Source organism: Pteropus vampyrus, unplaced genomic scaffold (genome assembly GCF_000151845.1).
Source record: "Pteropus vampyrus isolate Shadow unplaced genomic scaffold, Pvam_2.0 Scaffold7, whole genome shotgun sequence".
In the NCBI taxonomy this organism is placed as follows: domain Eukaryota; kingdom Metazoa; phylum Chordata; class Mammalia; order Chiroptera; family Pteropodidae; genus Pteropus; species Pteropus vampyrus.
In genome coordinates this window covers 9,872,061-9,895,480 of record NW_011888788.1, presented here as the reverse complement: position 1 = coordinate 9,895,480, position 23,420 = coordinate 9,872,061, and the positions used below count along the sequence as shown (strand labels likewise).

At 35.0% G+C, this 23,420-nt stretch overlaps 1 protein-coding gene across 1 annotated transcript in view; it reads left to right on the top strand.

The window, feature by feature from the left end:
- Nucleotides 1-23,420, top strand: part of SEL1L2 (SEL1L2 ERAD E3 ligase adaptor subunit) — a 120,738-nt gene that overhangs the window by 41,423 nt on the left and 55,895 nt on the right. Inside the window, exons 4-5 of the mRNA XM_011370356.2 lie at nt 17,736-17,838; nt 21,623-21,785. Of these exons, the coding sequence (XP_011368658.1) occupies nt 17,736-17,838; nt 21,623-21,785 (266 nt within the window). The remainder of the gene's footprint in view (nt 1-17,735; nt 17,839-21,622; nt 21,786-23,420) is intronic.

Sequence of the window (23,420 nt, the reverse complement as noted above, 5' to 3'; positions counted from 1 at the left end):
TTATATCCCACATATAAGTGATATCATGTGATTTTCAACTTTTTCAATCTGGCTTATTTCACTTAGCATGATTATTTCGAGTTCCATCCATGTTGTCACAAATGGCAGTATTTCATCTTTTCTATGGCTGAGGAATATTCCATTGTATATATGTACCACAGCTTCTTTAGCCAATCATTTTTTGTAGGACATTTCAGTTGCTTCCATGTCCTGGCCGCTGTGAATAATGCTGCTATGAACATCGATGTGAAAATATCTTTTCTGATACGGGTTTTCAAATCTTTGGGGTAAATACTCAGTAAAGGGATTGCTGGATTATATGGTAAATCGATTCTTAGGAACTTCCATACTATTTTCCATAGTGGCTGTACAAATTTGCAGTTCTACCAGCAGTGTATGAGAGTTCCTTTTTCTCTGCATCCTCTCCAACATTTGTTATTACTTGTGCTGTTGATAACAGCTATTCTAACAGAAGTGAGAAAAAAATTGTTTCTTTTAATGGCAATAACATGATTATCCCATTGTCCCAGAGAATGCTAGAAGCTCATCAAAGTCCATGTTCTTATCTTCATGATACCAGATAGTATGTTTCCCCAGATCCCTGTGCAGTTGAGTAGAGCCATGTGACAGTTTCACTTGGTAGAAAGTGGCTAAAAGCACCATGCTACTTCCAGGTCTTCTCTGTTAAGAAAAAGAGAACAAAACAAAATGAAACAAATACAATAAAAAACTCTTTCTGTGCATGATCTTCCATGGTCTTTCCCTGTCTGATAGATATCAATGCTTAGCAAAACCTTGGAATCCATATGTTGAAGCCAGCCTCTGTCTGCCTTGGTCCCTGGATGACAGCATGGCGTGACTTGAACATCTGCCTATTGATTTTAAGCCATTGTATATTGTGGGTCTATTTGTTAATATGCAATATTTCACACATACTTACAGTTTTAAAAAATCCATTCTTATGTAAAATTCAAATTTGATTGGGCATCTTATATTTTTATTTGCTGAATTTGGCCACCCAACAATAGGAAGGATCATACTTAGAGTCCTTACATATCCACACAGAAACTTGTACATGAATGTTTGGAGCAGCATTATTGATAATAACAAAGTATGGAAACAACCCAATGTCCATCAGCAGATGAATGGATGAACAAAATGTAGTTTATCCATATAATGAATATTTGGCCATAAAAAGGAATGAAGTGCTGATGCACACAACATGGATCAACTCTGAAAGTATTGTGCTAAGTGAAAGCCAGTGCTAAGTGAAAGTCAGTTACAAAAACCTACATACTGTATAAAAATTCATTCATATGAAAGTCCAGAATAGGGGAATCTCTAGAGATAGAAGATAGATTGATTAGTGGTTGCTGGGATTGGGAGTAAGGTGAACAGAAGAATAGGGAGGGCAATAGCTGAAGGATATGTAGTTTCTTCTTGAGATAATAAAAGTGTTCTAAAATTAACTACGGTGATGGTTGCACAAATCTGTGAATATTCTAAAAACCATTGTATAATTTAAATGTACAATTTATAATTATAGATGTTAATTATATATCGATAAAGCTGTTTAAAAATAAAAGTCCTTGCCTTTAGGGGTCAGGACACAAACCTATGGCTTTGCTGAGGGCCATTCTGTATATATCCCTTCCCATCCCCATAAAAATGAACAACCCCTGGGAACTCCTTGGACACTGGCACAATATCATGCCAATAAAGACTAGAGACAAGAGGAGTCTGGTTAGAAATAAAATGGAATGTCAGGAGGAGAGAGCTATCTAACATGTTTTGTCTGATTCTATAGAGATTATGAAAATTCTGAACAGTGAGCAAACAATAAAGTTGCAATGGAAAATAAATAAATAAATACATACATACATAAATGAAAGTCCTTACTTAGCTCCATGTCCCTGCATGCTCTAGCCTCTGGGTCACTGCTCTAATCTCTTTGCTACGTATAAGAAGGTGTTAAGCATTCCAGAAAGTGTTCTTGGAAATAAGAAGTTTAAATTGTGATACTGAAAAAAAAAATTAAAAAGCAAATTAAAAACTTGACTCTTTTTGGAAGTAGTAGTTGACAAAGAATTTTTTTTAAATCTTCTGATAAAATTTTCCCTGAAAGAGTATATATGTGAGTCATGAATATGTATCTCCATAAAGCTTTTAAATTTTCTCTCTTAAAATTTGCATTATTTTCTACTACTCAGAAACAACTCCTCCAAATCCCTCTCCCTAATTAAAATAGATTAATTATACAATTTCTGTAAAGTACTTTGGAAAACATATTTTTACATTTTTATTCTAGGCAGTCACAGGATTTTCTTACTTTCTATCAATTATAGATTTGCTGTACTGTGTCAAGCAATACCACCATCTTTTTTGGGTTTTTTTTAAGATCACACTCTTGATATTATCAGGAAAATTCACCTATAGAGGAGTAAAATTGGTTAAATTCTCCTATTTTATTGATAACTTTTAGGTTTTAATACTTGGCTCTGCACTTTAGATGACAATGCAATATGTTTAAAAGGTTTTTACTCATAAAAGATATGAATTTTTAAAGTGAAATAAGTCATCTATCATTTTGATTTGAAAAAAAGAAGGAATTAGAGTGATTTCATTAAACTAGTATTTTTGCCATGACTAAATGAACTTTTACTTTCCTGTTTTATTTTTTTTTAAGTTACACAAAAAAATGGGCAAAAATCTTTTTCTTTGTAGGTATCAGTGAATGAAATTAAACAGTTTTTATCACATATATTGGAACGAAGAAACTTGGTTAAAGTAATCAATAAAAGAGAAAGTGTCTTTGAAAAAAAGAAGAATCAACGTAAATTAAGAATAAAAGGAATTCAAAATAAAGATCTCTTGAAAAGAAATCAAAATTATTGTAAGTAGAATTCCCTTTCACATGTAAATTTAAAGTGACTATGTACTCTACAATCAAAATTTAGAGCTACTTTTCGAAAAGCCTTTGGATAATCAGAAATATTTATATACACAAAAGCCTTATATTTTGTCAGCTTCTATCTCCATCTTTATATTGATGAATTTATATTGATAATTAGGACTCATGGGGGGAAAATCTCCAAAATTATGTGTATAAACTTTTATCAGCTATTCTGCTAATAGAAAACCTCATACTTTAAAGAAAATTGAAATTAATGTAATACCCTTTTTTTCCCCCTAATCTAGCTATCTGCAACTCTTCCTAGTAAAGACATACCTGATTAGTGGATAAATTTTGGATGCAAGAATGGTCTAGAAAATATAAACAATGTCTGCATAAATTCTGTGTGTAGGAGTTAACTAGTGCTCAATTACAAAATTTAAGAATCAATTTCAACATTTTATTTAAATCTCATGCATGAAATCTTACCCTTTTCTAACAGATGTATATGAATTACTATGTTACTAACATCTTATTTAAGAGAGGAAAATTTTGGCAGAGAAAAATTAAGATGATCAGTTTTTAATAGCATTATAAACGTAATATACATATTTGGATTTTAAATCTAAAGCACACACATTAAAACATTTCCTTTGATAATTTTTTGACATGTCCTACATTTTACTTAGCATAGGTCTACTGATTGGCATTTTTAGTAGAAACCACACTCAAAATACATCATCTATTTCCCATCTCGGATTTTTAATGAAACAAAGAGCTAAAGACATTTATGGAGCAATCTCTTGGCAGAATCCTGTCAGGTATTTGTGGACTTTTACAGCCACTCATTTACAGATGCTTCACCTACAATTAAATTGGATAATTTTTAGTAACTCTTCTTTATCAAGTTTTTTCTTAGTATTTCAATTACTTTACACAGAAACACATTTTGTTTTTGCACTAATATTTAATTAGTTTACATGTTGCTTAATTAAATTCTGTAGTTACAATAACAGTACAACTGGTACAAACAAGCTTAGGAACAAGCACTCAGGTTTTTGGGAAGCATGCAAGGGGTGGGAACAGAGATGCACACACGTACTAAAGGAAATCCCACTAGTTGTAAGCATTTGGTGTGCTGTGGACTTCAGTAAGTTAGATAGAAAAATTAAAAAGCAATGATTAATTTCACAAATAAGGTAGGTGGAGGTTAAGCACTGTTTGAAAGAGTAAACGATGTCACCCTTCAAATGAAATCACTCTTATATGAAATCACCCATATATGAAAGTAGTTATATTATGTCTAATAATAATAAATAATAAGGTAATGCTAATTGAGTATTTTTCATATTATTTTAAGTGCTTTAACCAATTTAAGATAGGCTCCTATTGTCTTCACTTTATAAGATGTGAAACCTGCAGCACAGAAAAATAATTTGCTTAGCATCACAAAACTAATATTTGGTAAGGGAACTGAGATTTAAACTTAGATGCTCTTAACCGTTATGCCATATGCCTCTCACAAAAGTAAGTTGGCACAATATCAAAAAATTTTAATCCCATGCTTCTCAAAACAGTTTTGGAAAAATATAGAACTGTATGATAAAAATACTGCAATTTCCAGAGCACCAAATTTACTTGAAGGTTTTAAGGGAAATTAAATAATTGAAAACATTTTTATTTTACAACAAACAGCTGTAATGTATGCAATAGGTTTTGAAATTCATATTTTGAATTATCAAACCTAAAACTTTGAAAAAATATCTTTCTCTCCTCCAGGCCTCTAGGGAGTGTACATGTATTCATTGCTGCCTGCATAAGTGTTCCAAGGACATTCGAGAAGCCCTATATTACAAGTCATAATATTCATTCATCGAGCTTTACATATATTAGAAAATATGTCCTTCTGACAGAAGGAAATACAGAAAAGTGATTACTGCTAATAAGAGCCATAGATAGAAATTGAGAATCAAAATATTGCAGAAGAGCTGAAGATTAGTTTTGGAGCTGAAAGGACTCTTATTGATCCTACTCTCTGTTTATAAGAATCTTGCTTCGACACAGATTTTAAAATTTTTTAACTCTTAATATTTTAAGAGTAATTTTCTCCATATTTATACCAAAACACTGGTTTACTGCTCAATTGAAGAGTTGGTTCTAAATACAACATAAAAATGTTGGTATGTCTGTTACTTGGCTTTTGACAAGAAACAAATGGTATATTTAAACTGAGTTATTTGAGAAAAGTTTAATAAAGGGACTATTTATAAAGGTGCAGACAGGATGTAGAGAAACCACAATGTCCTCACTTGGTTGGAACAGCAATAACATTACCACTCCTAGACTTGAAGAGTAACAGGGCAGTAGTGTCTACTGGAAAGCGGAGAAAGAAATCAAGAGGTATGTGGAGAGGGCTCTCTGACAGAACTTCGGCCTTAGGTCAAGAGAGAAAGCCAGCCAGCAGCAACCCAGAATAGGGAGCCAGGGAATAAAATATCCCTACCTCACTCTCTACCCTCCATCGCACCTGCTGGTGCCTTTTAGCCAAACCTAACCAGAAGCTGGAGGGGAAGGGAGTCCATTGATGCAGTCTATGTGGGTTAGTGGCCCGGGGCACAGAACAGAATGGAGTGGATCTAGAAAGGCAATGAGAAGACATCTGACACACCAGGTTTTCTAGACAAAGAAAATGAAATGGCATGAACTAAAAGGGTGAAGTATTTTTAGTGGTATGTAATAGAAGCATAGTTATTAAAAATAAAATTACAGAATTTTATAATTAATTAGGGAACTTTAGAGGTCATCTAAGCTTATAATCCTGCTATGGACTGCTCTACGCAGAGTATAATGGAGCTGTTGTCCTACCTCTCTGAATACTGTGGCTCATGCATATTGTTTCTAAGATTCTATTAGTTGCTTTTGGCATCACTTACAGTGATGACCCATAATAAACTTAGAGCAAACTGAAATGTTTTCTCACCTAAGGTACTAAGCCAGTGTATCAGCCAGGGTTCAAACAGAAAAAAAAAAAAAGAACCAGTAGGAGATATGTGTTAAAGGATTTATGAATTAAGGTTTACATGATTGTGGGGACTGGCTGGGCAAGTCCAAAATCCATCAGGTAGTTTGTCATGAAAGCTAGGCTGGAATTCTCAGTCCAGAAGCTGAGGCCACTGTTCACAGTGGAATTTTTCTTCCTCAGGGAATCCCCAGTTTCATTCTTAGAGCCTTTGAACTGATTGAATCAGGCTAACAAAAATCATCTAGGATAATCTCTCTTACTTAAGTCACCTGCTCATGAGTTTTAATAACATCTACAAAATACCTTCACAGAAACAACTACTGTTTGATTTAATACTGAAGACTGTAGCCTAGCCAAGCAAACATATAAAATTGACCATCACAGCCAGGTATCTTCCAATTCTTATATGATAATCCAAATTTTTGAATCTAAGTGTATCATTTTACATTTATTTCTATTAAATTTTATTGTGTTCATTTTATATTATTAATCCAGACTATTGATTGCATCAACCAATTCATCAGCTATTTCAGTATTCTTTTATTCAAAATTTTGATAAGCATGCCTTCCAATATTTTGCCCAAGTTCTTTTTAGAGAAATTAGCAACACAAGGCCAAGTTTAGAATCTGGAGCTCACAATAATCTACCACAAATTTCCAAAATTATATTTACCTACTGATCAACCAGATAAAAATCTACATGTTTTGAGGTTGAGAAAACAAAATTTTATTTGCCAGAATGCTTTGTACAGTGTACACTATCCTCGTTTGGGAAGGTGGCTTAATAAGCATTTGTGGATAGAATGCAGGCAAACAACTTGCTCTGATCCCTCACCTCCCAACCCCACCCAGTAGCCTGATGTCAGCTGTTTCAAAGTATTCAGAGGTGGAAAGAAATTGCACCTCAGAACCAGAAAGAGAAATCTTGTCATTCTATTTTTGCAAGAGTGAGAATAAAAGAGAATGGGATAAGAAATATGGGAAAAGTGGAAATAAAGAGCCAGAAAACTGGTGTTTGGCTGTGCCAACTTGAGAAACCAGTGAAACTCCAAAGTTGGAACTCAGCTGATATTTCTAAGTCATATATGCCTAAAATGACTATTAAAGTTGTTTTTGTTATTGGAATTAATTATCTTCTCATTCTACTATATAAAATCATTGGTAAAAATCTATATTCCTCATAAATGCTTTGTACAAGTGAATATTTGAGAGGGAGTGACAACTCAAAGTGATGTTGAGTTTTGCTGTGGATAGATATGGAACAACCCAGAAACAGTACCTATGGAATCAGGAGTTGAGAAAGTAGAGGAAGTCATGGAGAAATAACCTTTCTTAGAGGGAGGGTTTGAACTTCACAAGCTGTGGGATGAACTAGAAATATTTGTTGCACAAGGTTAATAAACTGGCTAAACACATTGCTAAACTCAAATCTCATTCAGTTCCCATTTTAACATTTTGTACACAGGATATCATAAAAGATGAGATATAAGTCTTCTATATAAATGCTATTCCTCAAACTGACCAGTCCTTCAGAAGAGAGAAATCAGATTTAACCTAACATTCTCAAAAAACCCTAATTCTTAATGATCATATCTCCTTAACCCAAGGCTTACAAATCATCATATATGATCATTTGTTCTGGAAATGAAAGAGATGAACATCAAGCTGTTTCAAGAATCTGAATATATTTCTCCACATCTTGGAAAGAGAGGAACTACTTATCTATTTTCAGTCCTCTACTACTTGTCCTTTTACCTAGAATTTCTCAAATATAACCAATAGCATTTGTGCTCCCATTACTTCAAGGCAAGATCTGCGCCTGGCATTTTATCTGTCACATAGTTAATATAAATAAATATTTACTGAATTAAATCGAATTATTTCTATATAGAGCTAGGTTGTAAACTCAAATTTTCTTACTCTAAGTTCAGCATTCTTGACAATATACTACAATATAGATGCTACATAAAAATAAGCCTTAAATTTTTAGAGTACATTTGAAGTGTTTTACTGTTGAACACAGTGCTTTCACATCCATCACATTTTTCCAAATGGCATGTTCATTTTCCCTCAGGGTATCTTATCACTATAACTTCAATAACTAATTTTCCTTTCTGAGTCAAAATTGAGTCTAATAGAGTAATTATCTCTATTAAATTGTTAGCAAGACAAATCAATAATTAATCATGTGGTAGGAACCATGGAGCCTATTCCTGCAGGCCATTGGAACACTACTTTCTATATCCTTCCTGACAAGGTTCTTCCTGGCATTTCTTGGAATTAATCATCATTAATTTCGGAGCTCAGCTACTGTGTTCTTGATTGGAGAGGGGGCTGTCTTGGAATCTTGCTTTAAGCTAATCTTTGCATTCTTTATTTTTTCTTCTAGGGTCTCTGACCAGCTAGTCTAAGTTTATCATTTGATTTTCACTTTACTGACTTTTGGAGTATATGTGGAAGATGTAAAGTACAGTGTTTTAGATGCCCCCTTCAATAAGAGACTTGCTTCCCAATTGCTGGAAGTGCAGTTTGCAGAAAGCCTTCAGCAGTCAGTTCCTTTGTCTCAGGTGCAGAGCCCAATGTTATGCCTTCTTTCTGGATCTGCCCACTTCCCAGGACTAATCAATTCAATAGCATGAAGGCCCGATCATCTCAGCCTAACTTGGGATAAGTTAAAACAGCCATGTTAGCCTAGAGTACCCTGTGTAGTCAGGCAAGGGTTTAATTCAACCTGCATCACAGCTTCTCCCTCTGCCCAATCTATCTTCTTCCCCAAGCATGGTTCCCAAGGGCACTTCTTAATAACACCATGAACTCTTAGAGTTTGCTCACCAGGGAACCCAGCCTGCATGCCATTTAATACTTTCCCTATTACTGAAAGTTCTTCTTTAAATCAATACAGGTTTTATATAAATGAGTTGATTTTAAAAGAAAATTACTAAAGGTATCCTATTCTAGCAAAATGGTGGGCTAGTCTAATATGAAAATCCTGCTGCTATAAATATCTAAAAATGATACCTAAAGTATACCAAAATTTTTATTTATTTTTTAATGCAGAGCTGGACTCACAAGAAACTGAAATTCCCAGGTGCTAGAAATGATGAAAAATAAACATGTGAGTTGATGTTTCAACAAGCCATGATCAGAACTGGTAATGGTTGAGCCTTAGATTTTAAAATCCCAGGCTGGCAAAGTCAAAAAGACATTAGGATATTTGAAGATGGAATTGGAATGAAAATCTATGAATAGAGCTATGACTAGAGCTATGCATGTAGTGAAAGGAAAATTTAGGAAAAACAAACAAATAACCAACCACTTTTATTGGCAAATACCAAGGAAGCTCTTCCTCCACTTAGGCTCTCACACGGAAAAATGTTTCTCTAGGAAAACCTACACCACAGCCCTGCACCTTATACAAATTTAAATTTTAATTTATGACACCTGATATTTTTGGTGAACATTTCAAGCCAATATGTTAACTTAAAATTTCCTTCAAGCAACAAGATGTTAAGTTTGGAAACCTGACAGAAGCAACACTTTGGAGAAACATTCCCACAGCTCCTACATAAAAAAGCCTTGTTGGGGACGAGCTTATAAGAAAATTTTATAAAATACACCAATTAAAAAAATTTACTCAATGAGAGTCAGTTTGCACATACACGCCCCACATACACATACTTCTGGGTACATGCACACACACACACGATCTAAGACATAGCACTCCAAATCTTGATATATAATAATAATGTGAAAAAAAATCTATAGAATAAATATATTTTAAAATGGTTAAGAAACCATATGAAAAAAAAACAAGGCATAGTGAAAAAAAGAATAGGCACCTATGCAAAAGAGCCAAATAGAACTAAGAAAAAAGAAAAATATGTTCATTTAAATTAAGTGAGTATAGGTTAAACAGAATATTAAACACTATAGAATAGAATAGTAATAAATCTAATGAAAGATCAGGAGAAATTGCCATGAATGCAGCCCAGAAAGAAAATATGAGTAAGGAGAGAGACTCTTAGATTAAAATAGAAATATCATACTCAGATATATTCTATTTGCAAGAGATATACTTAAAACATGACACAAAAAGACTGCACGTAAATGAATGAAAATGATAACCCAGGTAATACTAAGAAAAGAAAGCTGGTATTAATTTCAGACAAAATAGACTGCAAGGTAAAAGCATTAAAAGAGAGAAAGAGCATCACCACATACTATTGAAATGAACAATACACAAGGATATGATATCTATGTTGAAAACTTCAGGAAAATCTATTAAACCATGAGTATAGAGTTTGGCAAAGTTACTTAATTTTAAAATTAATACATAAAAATTAAAACATTACATGAAATAAAAACAAATCAAAATGAAATTACTAAAATATGATTTAAAATAGTAATAAAAACTAAAAATATCTAAGAATAAATCTAACAAAAGATATACAAGATATTTGAGAAAAGGAAAATTGTAAAACTATTGAAGAAAAAAAATACCAGAATAAAAAGTTACTATGTTTATGAATGAGAGTCTCAAAATTCGTTCTTGCCATATTAATTTTAAAATTGTCCAAGGGGATTTTCATGGAATCTGACAAACTAATTCTAAAAGTAGTATGAAAACAAGTCTAAAAATAGCCAAGATCGTTTTGAAGTAGAATGAGAAGTAGAACTTGCACTACTAGATACTTACTATAAAATATTTATATAAACAATACAGTGTTAGCACATGGATTCAAAAATAGAAAAGAGTCTAGAATCACTCTCATATATACAGAGGAAATGGGTGTGTGACCTAGATGGATTACATATTAACTGGAAAAGGATAAACCAATTGTACATAGGTTAATTGATTCTCATTTGGAAGAAGATTAAGATCAGATCTCATCCTCATATACAAAAGTAAATTCTAGGTGGCTTAAAGAACTAAATGTGAATATCAAAGCTTTAATTATTTTAGAAAAAATATGATATTGGCATATATCATATGCCAAAAGACAAAAATAAAACCATAATGGTAAAATTCATAACTTTTATTTTTATTATAAAAAAATTATAGAGTGTAAAAAAAACCCCAAAGACTGGAAGAAGGTATTGAAACAAATACAGTCAACAAAGAATTAGTATTTAGTTGTATAAAAAAACACTTAATCAATTGGAAAACAGATAAAAAATGAGAATATGATATAAATAGACAATTTTTTGAAGAGGAAATCAACCAATGGCCAGTAAAATATACTTTTCATTAGTAATTGCAGAAATGCAAATTTCATAGCAAAAATTTACCACTTTACATAGATGAGCAAAGCTAGGTCAGATAACCCCATGAGTGATCCAGAATGTGATGAAATAGGAACCCCTATACATCATCAGTGAGAGTTTAAGTTTGGTACGCCTCTTTGAAGAGTAATTTGGTAATATCTAGTAGAGTTTAGGATGCATATACCCCACACTCAGCACATGTGTTTTTAGAAGTATATCCTGGAGAAATTCTCATACCTCTGTATAAGAAAGTGAGTGCAACAATTTCCATTGCAGAATTGGCTTTTGGTAGCATAAAAGTGGAAAAAACTAATGTCCCTGAAATGGATAGGATAAATAACGTGGAAATTAATTAATAAACTGGTCTATTAATACAAAGAATTTGACCAGACAGTTGGCACTGATTTAAGTGAATGAATGAGATCTACTTGTATCCGGATAGTTGGATAAATCTCAAAAAGTGAACAATCAAGTTGCAAAAATATATAGAGTATGATGCTATTTATATAGAGTATAGAAATAATATTGGCTACACAGCAACTTCAGGAAGATAGCTCTACCTCCTAAGATGGAGCAAGGGAAAATTATACTGGGAGGAGGTTTGGGGTGTGTCTATAACATCATTTCCTTACAGGGATACCTAAAACAAGGCAAAATGTTGCCATATATTAAATTGTGTGTGTGAAAGGAGAAGGTTATATTTTACTTACTGAATTTTTCTTTTTTATGATTGAAATATTTCATGGTTAATTTTTTAAAGAAAAAAATGGAAATAAGTATCACTTGCCACAAACAGAATCTAAGTATGAATATATATTAAATATATTAACTATCAATTCTAAAGTTTGTATGTATACCACTTAAAATTATCTTATGTACCCTTTGGGAAATAGTAACCTAAGGTGGTACAAATAAGCAAGTGCAGCTAAGTGTCAACCCAGCCACTTTCAGTAGGCACTCTTGCCTCCCAGAGGGCCATGAGTACAACATGTCCCATCTTCCTCTTGCCCTTCTACTTCCTCTCATTACTGAAGGGCTAGCCACAATCCAAGGCCTCCCACTAGCAATTGCTTCTTATAAAATCATGTCCAAACCAATTAGATCAGGTACTGGCAGGTGTGTATAATGATGCTCTGAATCATCAAGACCAGGTTAAATCATGCTCATTATCTTCTGCTAGGGAAAGTAAAAGAATATATTGTATACTTTTCAGATAGATTTCTATCAGAAAACAGTCAAAATAAAAAAGAAAGATGACTCACCTAATGGGAAAAATGATTTATATGAAACACATTTCTCAATAATGTCAGATAAATGAAGTATTACTATAAATAAACAACCCTTTGTTTAAAATACTTATAAAAATTATAAGAAATTTATTTTTTAAATATATTTAGGACCAATTTTGCAAAATCTCACCAGTTGATAGTAATTTTCTGTTTATCACATGGTCTGCATATGATGTAACTCTGAGGAGTATGAGCATAGACTCTGGAGTCAGACTGCCTAGATTTGAATTTTATCTCGCAGGTTCCAACTGTATGACCTTGGGCAGGCTACTTAACCTCTCTGTGCCTACATCACCTCATCTGTAAAATAGAAATGATAATAGTTCCTACTTCCAACAGTCAATGAGAAAATTGCCTGGTGCCTAAGTACTTTATAAATGTTAGCTCCTATTATAACATATCTTGGTTTTGCTTCTTGTTTTATAATCCATATCTCTTTCTGCTAAATGAAGAGTTTTAGATAGTGAATTAAATCTTTGTAAGTTGGAATCTCTGTTATTTCAAGTTTTCCTCAGCAGATATTTGAATAGGAATTTTTTTTTTTTTTTTTTACTTTTAATACACTTTGTCTACCATATACTAGCAAGCAATACCACTGGAGGTATTTATGTTCAATGACAATGATCTGGAGAGAGTATGAATAAATTTGATTTCTGTAAATATCCGTGCTCTTATTCAAGTGTATTTGAGTTGATTGTAGCTTTATTTGACTAAATTCTTTCCTGAGTCATTCTTTCTTGGATGGAATGTTATTTTTAGTAATGGATTGTTTTCTCCCTCCTTATCTGGGGTTATATCTTCCTGGTACATATTAAGGGCAAATGTGAAGAGCTCTTCTGATGCATTATTTAGAAAACCAGAAGCTGGAGCTGGTTTGTATTAAATAAAATAGAAATTAGATAAGAAAGACACAGTGTCTGTACAAGCAAGATTTTATGCAGGGGAAAGGATTTCCCGTTTTTATCTCTTTGTATCATTTTAATGTGAAAGCACTTGATTTTTAGTCCGACTAAAAGGTATTCATCACCTAGTTCCACTGTTAATTTCTTTAACTCTTAATCATCCTTCATGTGGTTCAGATGTAATTATAACTTGAAATTCAAAATAATAAATTTATTAGTTTTTTTCTTTTATTTTTCTAGATGATTTAGATGGTATTTATTTGTTTAAATGTTAAGGTTTTAGATTTTGTGGTGAAACATTAAACAAATGAGGAATGCAAGATAGGGCAAAGGAGCTGAGCTAAGATATGATTTCAGGAAAAGTTTCAAGTTTTCAAGAGTGAATTGCCCTACTTCCAGTCATGATAGTGTAATAGGTAGACATTGTTCTCACCTCCTCTCACAACTACATCAAAATTACAAATAAATTACAGAAGAGCTGTCATTGAGAGTCGCCTAAGATCTGGCTGAACAGAAGTCCTACAACTGGAGACATACATAAGAGGCCACCTCGAGACTGTTAGGAGGGGCAGAGATGTGAAACAGACTGGTCCCACAATTAAATGTGGCAGTTGAGAATTGGGAGGCCTATCTCAGCTGCAGAGGTCTCCCCCCACCAGAGGAGCAAGGGGTCCAGGCCCTACACTGGGTCCCCCAGACCAGAGTTCCAGTGCCAGAAAGAGAAGTCCCCAAAACCCTCAAACCAGTGGAGATTGTGGATGAGTTAGAAAGAGGGCTGCGTGAGTCACAAATTTCCTCTTAAAGGGCCCATGCATGGACTTACTTGGTGACAGACTCCCTCGCTTTGAGCTCCAGCACTGGGGCAGCTTCTCAAAGAGTGACAGGAACATACAGGGAGGGATTGAATTGTCTGGCTTCAGGGAAAGGGCTGGAGGGGCAGCTTTCTCCCAGACAGAAGTGCTAGCAGAAGGTATTGTTCCTTTGTTGAGCCCTCCCTACTCCAGGAATGCAGACACAGGCAGCTACCATTTCTGAGCTCCATCAACCTGGCTAACATAGGTCACCCCGCCCTGAGAACTCTGAGAACCCTGCTCCCTGAGAACCTTGCTCCACTCAACTTGCTGGCCTACCCAAGCCGCCTCCACTGTTTTTTCCATATAAATGGCCTGTCTTGGTTTATGCTGCAGACTTTCCTAAAATCTCTCAAAGGTTCACAAAACTCAGACAAGCAACATCTGGCCTTGGCGTGCTCCATATCTCTTGCTGAGCAATTCTAAGCCCAGCACAGGTGGCGGCCATCTGTGATTTGCTTGGTGTCTCTTGCCAGATGGCCCCAGATAGTGCACAGATTGTCACTGAACTTGGCCTGTAGTTGGATCCCTCCCAGGGGGGCCCTTGGGCTGACACACAATGTAGTTGGCTTCCACCAGACCCAAAGCACCACCTAGGGCTGCATCCGAGGACATACCCAAAGAGCAGACTGGACAGGCAACAGAGCTCTGCTAAAGTAAATCCTGCTCCACAGGGTTGGCTCCTCACAGGCCAGTCCTCACAACTAATCAGCCCAAGGGTCAGTCCCTCCAACTGATGTGCAAACAGCAACCAAGGCTCAACTACAACAGGAGGGCACACACAACCCATACAAGGGACACACCTGGAGCACCAGGGAGACTGTGCCACTGGGCCCCATAGGACACTTACTACATAAGGCCTTTCTACTAAGACCGGGAGATTTAGGAGGCCTAACTAATACAGAGAAGCAAACACAAAAAGGTGCCAAAATGAAGAGACAAAGAAACATGTCCCAAATGGAAGAACAGAACAAAATTCCAGAAAAACAGCTAAACAAAATGGAGACAAACAATCTATCAAATGCAGAGTTCAGAACACTGGTTATAAGTGTGTTCAATGAACTTAGGGGAAGAGTAGATTAACTCAGTGGGAACTTTAATGAAGAGATAGGAAACATAAAAATAGAGATGAAAAAAAGATAAAAAGAACCAGTCAGAAATGAAGAATACAATAACTTAAATGAAGAATACATTACAAGGAATCACCAGTAAATTAGATGAAGCAGAGGATCAAATCAATGATTTAGAAGATAAGGTAGCATAAAACGCCTAATCAGGACAGCATCAGGGAAGAAGAATCCAAAAAATGAGGATAGTTTAAGAGACCTCTGGGACAACATCAACTGTATTAACATTCACATCATAAGGATATCAGAAGGAGAAGAGAAAGAGCAAGGAATTGAAATATTTGAAGAAATAATGACAGAAAATTTTCCTAATCTGGTGAAAGAGATAGACATACAACCCTAGGAAACTCAGAGAGTCTCAAACATGCACCCAAAGAGGTCCACACCAAGACACATCATAACTAAAATGCCAAAGTTTAAAGACAAAGAGAATCTTAAAAGCAGCAAGAGAAAAGCAGTTATTTACCTACAAGCGAATTCCCATATGACTGTCAGCTGATTTCTCCACAGAACCAGGCCAGAAGGGATGGGCATGAAATATTCAAAATGATGAAAAGCAAGGACCTACAACCAAGATTACTTTACCCAGCAAAGCTATCATTTAGAATTGAAGGACAGGTAAAGAACTTCTCAGAGAAGAAAAAGCTAAAGGAGTTCATTACCACCAAACAAGAAATGTTAGAGGGACTTCTTTAAGAAGAAAAAATATATATATCAAAAAGATGATTAATAAAATGGCAATAACTATATATCTGTCAATAATTACTTCAAATGAAAAAGGATTAAATGCTCCAATTGAAAGATGGGGTGGCTGAATGGATAAGAAAACAGGACCCTTACATATGCTGCCTACAAGAGATTCTCTTTAGGTCAAAAGACATACATAGACTTAAAGTAAAGGAACGGAAAAAGATATTTCAAGAAAATGGAAAGGAAAGGAAAGGAAAAAGATATTTCATGAAAATAGAAATGGAAATTTCATGAAAATGGAAATCTGAGGTAGCAATACTTAACCAGACAAAATAGACTTTAAAACAAATTCTATAACAAGAGACAAAGAAGGACCCAGTAATCCCACTTCAGGGTATTTATTCAAAGAAATCCAAAATGCTACTTTGAAGGGGCATGTGCATCCATTTGTTCATTGCAGCATTATTTACAATAGCCAAGATTTGGAGGCAACTTGGGTGTCCATCAATGGATGAATGAATAAAGAGATGGTACCTATATACAATGGAATATTACACAGCCATAACAAAAATAAATTAAAAAGAATGAAATCTTGACATCTACAACAACATGGATGGACCTAGAGGGTATTGTGCTGATGGGAGTCAGAGAAAGACAAATGCCATAAAATTTCTCTTATACGTGGAATCGAAGGAGCAAAATATACAAACAAAACAGAAACAAACTTATAGATACAGAGAACATTTCGAGGGTTGCCAGATGGGAAGGAGATTGGGGGAGGGGTGAAAGAGAGGAAGGGATTGGACTTCAAGGAGCACTGTAATGTTGTAAAAGGGTGTGTGTTTGTGTGTGGGGGTTGAGGGGTGTGTGGCTCTAAGGCTGACTCTCCCTTTAATCAGTTTTCCCCAACTGTTAACTGGTGGTATGTTTTGAAAATTGTGCAGTGTTATATAAATTTTTGAGAAATATCGTTATTATAGTAGGTAAAGTTCTGTTTCTCTATTTTCTCTAACCTATAAAATTTAATCTGAGCCCCCATCTCACAAGGCAAGTTGTTGATTTTCTCCAGGTGCCTTCCCCAAGGTTCTAGGTATGGCACACTTACCCTGCCTTCTTTTATTCCTGATGCTTATCCCAGCAGTTCTGTCAGGACAGAAAGGTCTTAGAAAGGTTCTTGGAGAGAAGGAGGGAGCCTAGAGCAGAGTAAAATTTTCACCTCCAATCTTAGGATCACATTGGTCATCTCAGAGATGCCTATTGCTTATGTCCTTATGTTCTCTTAGAATTTTATGGCACTGAGGCTTATAGGCCATGCTCAGACAAGGGAGTCTGAGAACTGAAAGCCTGATATCTAAGATCCAGCCGTTGTTGTACATTAGGCAAACCCTTCTTGGAGGCCTTACTTCCTGCCTTCTGCTTGCAGGACTTTACATCCCTTTCCCAGACTGGGAACATTTCTTTCCTTCCTACCATAAGAAACATCTCTCTGTCTCTTCCCCCTCCAGACCCTCTCACAGAAGATTTAAAAGGGTATTTTTGTAAGCAGATACTACCTTCTGACCAGCCAAAGGGGAGGTGATCTTGAAATGCAGAGGTTAAAAAATAAGAACAAAACTTAAACCAATATGCTAGCGTATTATTTTTTAAAATATAAAACATAAAAATAATGCTACTTTTCCTTGTTTTTCACATATAGTAAAAAAGCGAGCAAAGAAAAATTTCACAGATGAAGGAGACCAGCTATTTAAGATGGGCATCAAGATTCTCCAGCAATCTAAAAGCCAAAAACAAAAAGCAGAGTAAGTCTTTATCCAGTTACATAAACTAAGTTAAATTTCCAGGTTGAGAAAAAAGAACAATCCAAAATCTAATTTGTTGTTAAAAGTTTATTGGGGATGCGAATGTTTGTTATGATTGTGGTAATGATTGCATGGCTGTAAACTTATTAATTGTTCACTTTAAATATGTATACTTTAGTATACTTCAATTAAAGCTCAATGAAGTTGAAAGCTAAAAAAGTAATAATAAAAATAAAAAGTTTATTGGGATGACAAATAAGCTTACTTGCCCATAATTTGTTTTTAATAGGATCGAATAGTCTTTAAAGAATCTCACAAATTATCAGTAAAGAAATAGAAGAATTGTATGTAAAATTGTAGTTCCTATACATTAAGTGAAATACAGAATTAAGGCATTTATCTGAGCATTCAGGTAAAAATATCCTGTTTTGGCTTTAGTTTATTAACTTTTACAAATGAAATTAAGTATATGTTATTTGAATTAGAGTATTTGTTGTTTTAGACTGCTTTATTCTGCCTAACTGGGCATTTGTGTACCATTTTCTGTTTTTCAAAACCCTTCATGTATGTGATCCCATTTTATCCTCAGAACAGCCTTAATATTTAAAAGAGCCTCATTCTTCCCCCTTTAAAAAGTTGAGGACAGAGATTCAAGGATGTTAAAGTGAGGTGATCACAAATACACCACTGGGAGGGGACCAAACGGTGCCCATATGGTCTCATTCCATGTCCATTGTTTCTCTTTTCATTTGTTTAATTTGTCTAAAGGGGAGTCAGAAATGACTTCTTCCCTCAGTAGGGGGGCACAACATGAAGTCACTCCTCAAGTCTCTAGTGAAAACTTTGGATCAAATCCTAGCTCAACTATTTACTGGCTGTGTGATCCTGGGCAAGTTACTAAACTTCCTTTTGCCCTGAATAATACAAACAAGCTCTTAGAACAATGCCTGACACATAGTAACCAGGAGATAAGCATTTTTAAAAAATCTCTAGTCCTCTAACCGATAGTGGAAATTGTGAGAAAAAAGAAAGCAAGCATGTCTTGACCCAATAATAGAAAGAATGAGCTCTGAACCCCCAACAAGGAAGCATCTTTTATTTTCACACAGATTAGGCATACCAGTGCTGGAAGAAGCATCCCAGAGCTGTAGTAGCCAGCCCTACATAGGGCAACAGCAGAGTCCATGAATTCTTTCTTAAAATTTGAAGTGAGAAGAAGACTATAAGAGTGTAGAGGATGAGGGAGCGTTCAACTATGAAACTGGTTATAACAACATCCTCGATTTCTGTTTATTAGCGCATATTCTGTGTTAGTCAATGTTCCAGACATTTATGTGTGTAATATTATTCATTGCTTACAATTATATTATTAGACATAGACTATTATCTCACAATTATGGAGGAAGAAATGGAAGGTCAAAAAGATTCTGTAATTCCACCAAAGTCAACAAGAAAGAAGTAAGGGAGTCGGTCTTATTTATTTATTCAATCATTCATTAACTTAGCCTCTTTGTATGTATGAGGGGAAAATTATTGAAAAAGTCAGTGCTATTAGAAATGCATATGTTAAGCAAGCATGTCGGGGAAACACAAACTTGTCTGAAGGAGTCAAGAAGCCTCAGTGACAGCTAGGGTTAACTGTCACTATGAATTATTCCCCATCAGCAAAGAATATTTGAAGATATGCTGCCCCACACCAAGTTTCTAATTGTTCTAGGGATACATTTAGCTCCGCTCCCTTCCCTAGCACCCAATTTAGCATCCAATACCAGATCCTTTAAAGATAATCCAGATATGTAACTGAACTGTTTTGGAATCTGCCCATGCTGCCCAGTTCTCCTACTTCTCTCTTGGGGATTGCAGTCTAGACCTTAATCCTACCTAATTTACCAACAACTTTCTGCAATCCCGGGTCCTGCTTCTAGTATTCTTTATATCACCTTGGACTTTCCTGACAGAGGACCTAGATACCTACCCCTCCACCGGACTCAAAGACACACAGAGGGATTGGTTTTGCCAACTTTGCTGCTCCCTGGGACCAGTGAATGAATGAATATACTGCTGGCTCCTGCAGCCCATCTCAGATTTCTCTGCTCTGGTCCATTTTGGCACCCTTATAGTCTGAGCATCCCAGCAGGCTATGTAGTTGCAGCAGCAAGCTATGTGGCATAAGGGCTTCAGGGAATCTGTATCCTGATGTCAAGTCTATCTCTGAATGCCAAACATTTGCATTCATTGACCTTTGACACCTTCTATCTTATTATTTGCCTTCCTGTCCCCAGAATCTCAGCTTGCTCTGACCATAATTAGTTTCTTTCTTAACCTCCTGGCTTCTTTTTGTTTCACTGCAATCTACTCTCTGTTTTGCCATCCAGGACCTTAATGCCTACCTGGATATCACTCAGTTCCAGACCTTTTTGTCCATTCTATTCTGTTCCAGCCTTTGACTCAAAGCAGGTTATTTTAACATCAGCCTGGACTGGTGGTACATAAAGCTGAGTCTCCTGTTCCTTCTGAGTTGGTAGCACTGGTAGATTTGTGTGTTTTTTCTTGCATTTGAGACAAGATCACAGGAAGAGGATAATGCTTTTTGGTCTTACCACTACTAAAAAAGAAGTTATAAAAGTAAAAATAAATCCCAAAAGTACTCTCTGTCTCTGACACAAGTTTTAACCTTGCAAAGCTTTCCATCTCTACTTGTTATATAGATCAGGTCCATGTGATTTCTGACCGGCTCAGAAAAATGCAGTGTTAGGCAGTCCTATGGCATCTATATTTGTAATCACTAGACTTTCACACCATTTACCCACTAATTATGATACTATATGGCTAAGTGTAGAGACAGAAGAGAGAAAGAGCAATCAGGGGGATTTTTTTATAAACTATATAAATGTCTAACCAATGTACTGTACACTTGAAACTAATAATAAAATAAAATTTTAAAAAATATACATACCCTAAAAGAAACAAACTTTAGAATCTATACAATAGTAATAATAATAATAATAGTTAAATTTATTAAGTACTTATCTGTGCCAGGGGCTATGCCAAGCACTTCATGTGGATTATCTTTTCGAATCTTCCCAGCAACCTTATGAAATAGGTGCTGTATTACTCCCATCCCATAAATGAGAAAGGTGCAAGGAAGTTAAATAACTTGCCTGAAGCTCTCAAAATAATAAGTGGAAGAGCCAGGATTTGAACCCAGGCGGTCAGACTCTAGAGCCCTAATAACCATTAGTTTTTGTTTGGTTATTGTTTTTCCACACAGTCTTGCTTTGATGTACTGAGGAATATGTTCTGTTTTAGAAAATTACTTCAGAATATTAAGGGAACTGTTGTTCTCATAATAATAACTTCCTAGATGTGACATTCCAGTTTCGATTATTTTTAATTGATTTTTATTATATTGTTATATACTTCATAGTTCATTTTATAAAACAAATACTCATATAATGGGGGTTGCCATGGTAGAGTTCGCTATTTTAGGACAAGTGACTCAATTTTTCACTTTATTTGGTGCATAAGCTTGAAGCTTAATGTATCATATATATTTCTCCTTTTTAGCAGCTTCAGTATTTGTCAGATATATTTGAAATTATAACCTTAGACTAATCTAAGAATAAAAAAATATCTACTAATCTGGAGATGTAATGGACTTCAGCTAAACTGTATTTTTAGTAGCAGTGAAAATTAGGCCCTACTTGTTAGAAGTAGTATGAAGGAGGGAGCAGGAAATTTCGTATTTGAAAATCAGACTTCTAACTTCACCTTTTTGAAACAGAGCCTACATATTCTTTGCCAAAGCAGCTGACATGGGACACTTAAAAGCTATGGAGAAAATGGCTGATGCTTTGCTATTTGGAAATTTTGGCATGCAAAACATAACAGCAGCTATTCAATTATTTGAGTCCTTGGCTCAAGAAGGATCATGCAAAGCCCAAAACGTGAGTTTTGAAAGAAAATTAAATTTTAAATAGCTTAAAAATCCTGAAAAAACTATAGACAAGTAACATGTGAAAGGAGCTGGGTAATAACATTCCCACTCTACTGTGTGAACCCAGTCTGAGGGAACTTACTTGTAATGAACTGAGATAGTGTCAGCGCAGAGACACAGCAGCAGCCCTGGGCAAATTCTTATAGTTACATGGGTGACTTTTAGGAATGGAACAGCACTGCTCTCTAATCCACCTTTCCATAGTCCATGTCTAAGTATGTGTTTTGAGATAATTTGAGAAATCTGAACCCTTAACATAGTAATATTTTATATCAAATATATTCACCTATACAAAGAAACAAGAACTAAATTTATTTCCTTAGAATGATGTTTTTCTTGTTTTAAAATTTGAAATATTTTGTAAGCTAAATATATTTTTTCTATTTTAAGAAATGCATTTTATTTTATTCCAAGAGTAACCTAAGTATTTCATAGAAAATCTAGAAAACAGCAGAAAAAATGATATGTGCACTTGCATTCTAACTAGAATGATGTAAAGAGAGGAAGAAGCCAAGGAAAAATACAAAGCAGTTCTAATAGTAGTTGAGTCAGGATAGTTGGAGTTGAAAAGACTTAAGTCAAATCTACTCTGCCACTTGCTCAATGTATAGCTATATAACAAAACTCTTTCTCCTTCTTCTTCATGAGAATTTGACCTTTGGCTCATTCCCTCATTCTGTTTCCCTGGTAATTTGATAGGAATAAAATGTTAACTGTGTTTCTAGGTAGCTTTGCTTATGATTGAAATGACTTCTGATTGGCAAACTTCCATTGAACTGTGAGAAACTATAATAAACTATTAATACTTTATGGCGGTAGTGATTTTTATGAGGACCCTGGACATTGCATCCATGGAATTGTTACATGGGGAATGAGATTTTTATGTTAGGGTGGCTCCCATCCCCACCCAGTGTGGATCTTACGCCTTGAGTCTGAGCCATCATCTGAGAGACCAAAGATGATGGCTGCTGGAAGATTGTGCAAACTGCTGCAAGGATTTTCACAGAAAGGAAAGCCTGATGTTACCTTCTGGCAAACTGTGGTTCCTGTGCTATATCCACCTGAATAGACTGGTGGCAAATGTAGCTTATGGGAGTTTTGCGAGTCTTTATGTTTAGTTGAACTGGAAGTTGAACCAGAAGCCCCCTGATGGTGGGGCAATTTAATTTTTATCTGTAGAGTTAGGATAATGACAAAATATTAGGTACCGTTGTCTGTATGGTTCATTGCTGTATCTCTAGTATTATTAGATGATATTATTTTTAGTGGTGGACATGATGGTAACATTTAGTCTGTCTTGGAACTTTATATTTTTGGTTAGCCAAACATGGAGAATGAAGGTTTAATAATTTTCATATTTTATTATAACACATAAATCTGTTTACTGTTTTTTAAATATAATTATTTTATATTTAATTTCAAAAAAGTCCCTGGGGTAAAAGTAGTATTTAACAATTTAAATTAATTAAAATTATACAGACATTTAAAATGATGATGAGATATAGCAGTGAACCATACAGACAACAGTATCCAGTATTTTATCATTATTCTAACTCTACAGATAAAACTTAGATTGTCCCACCAT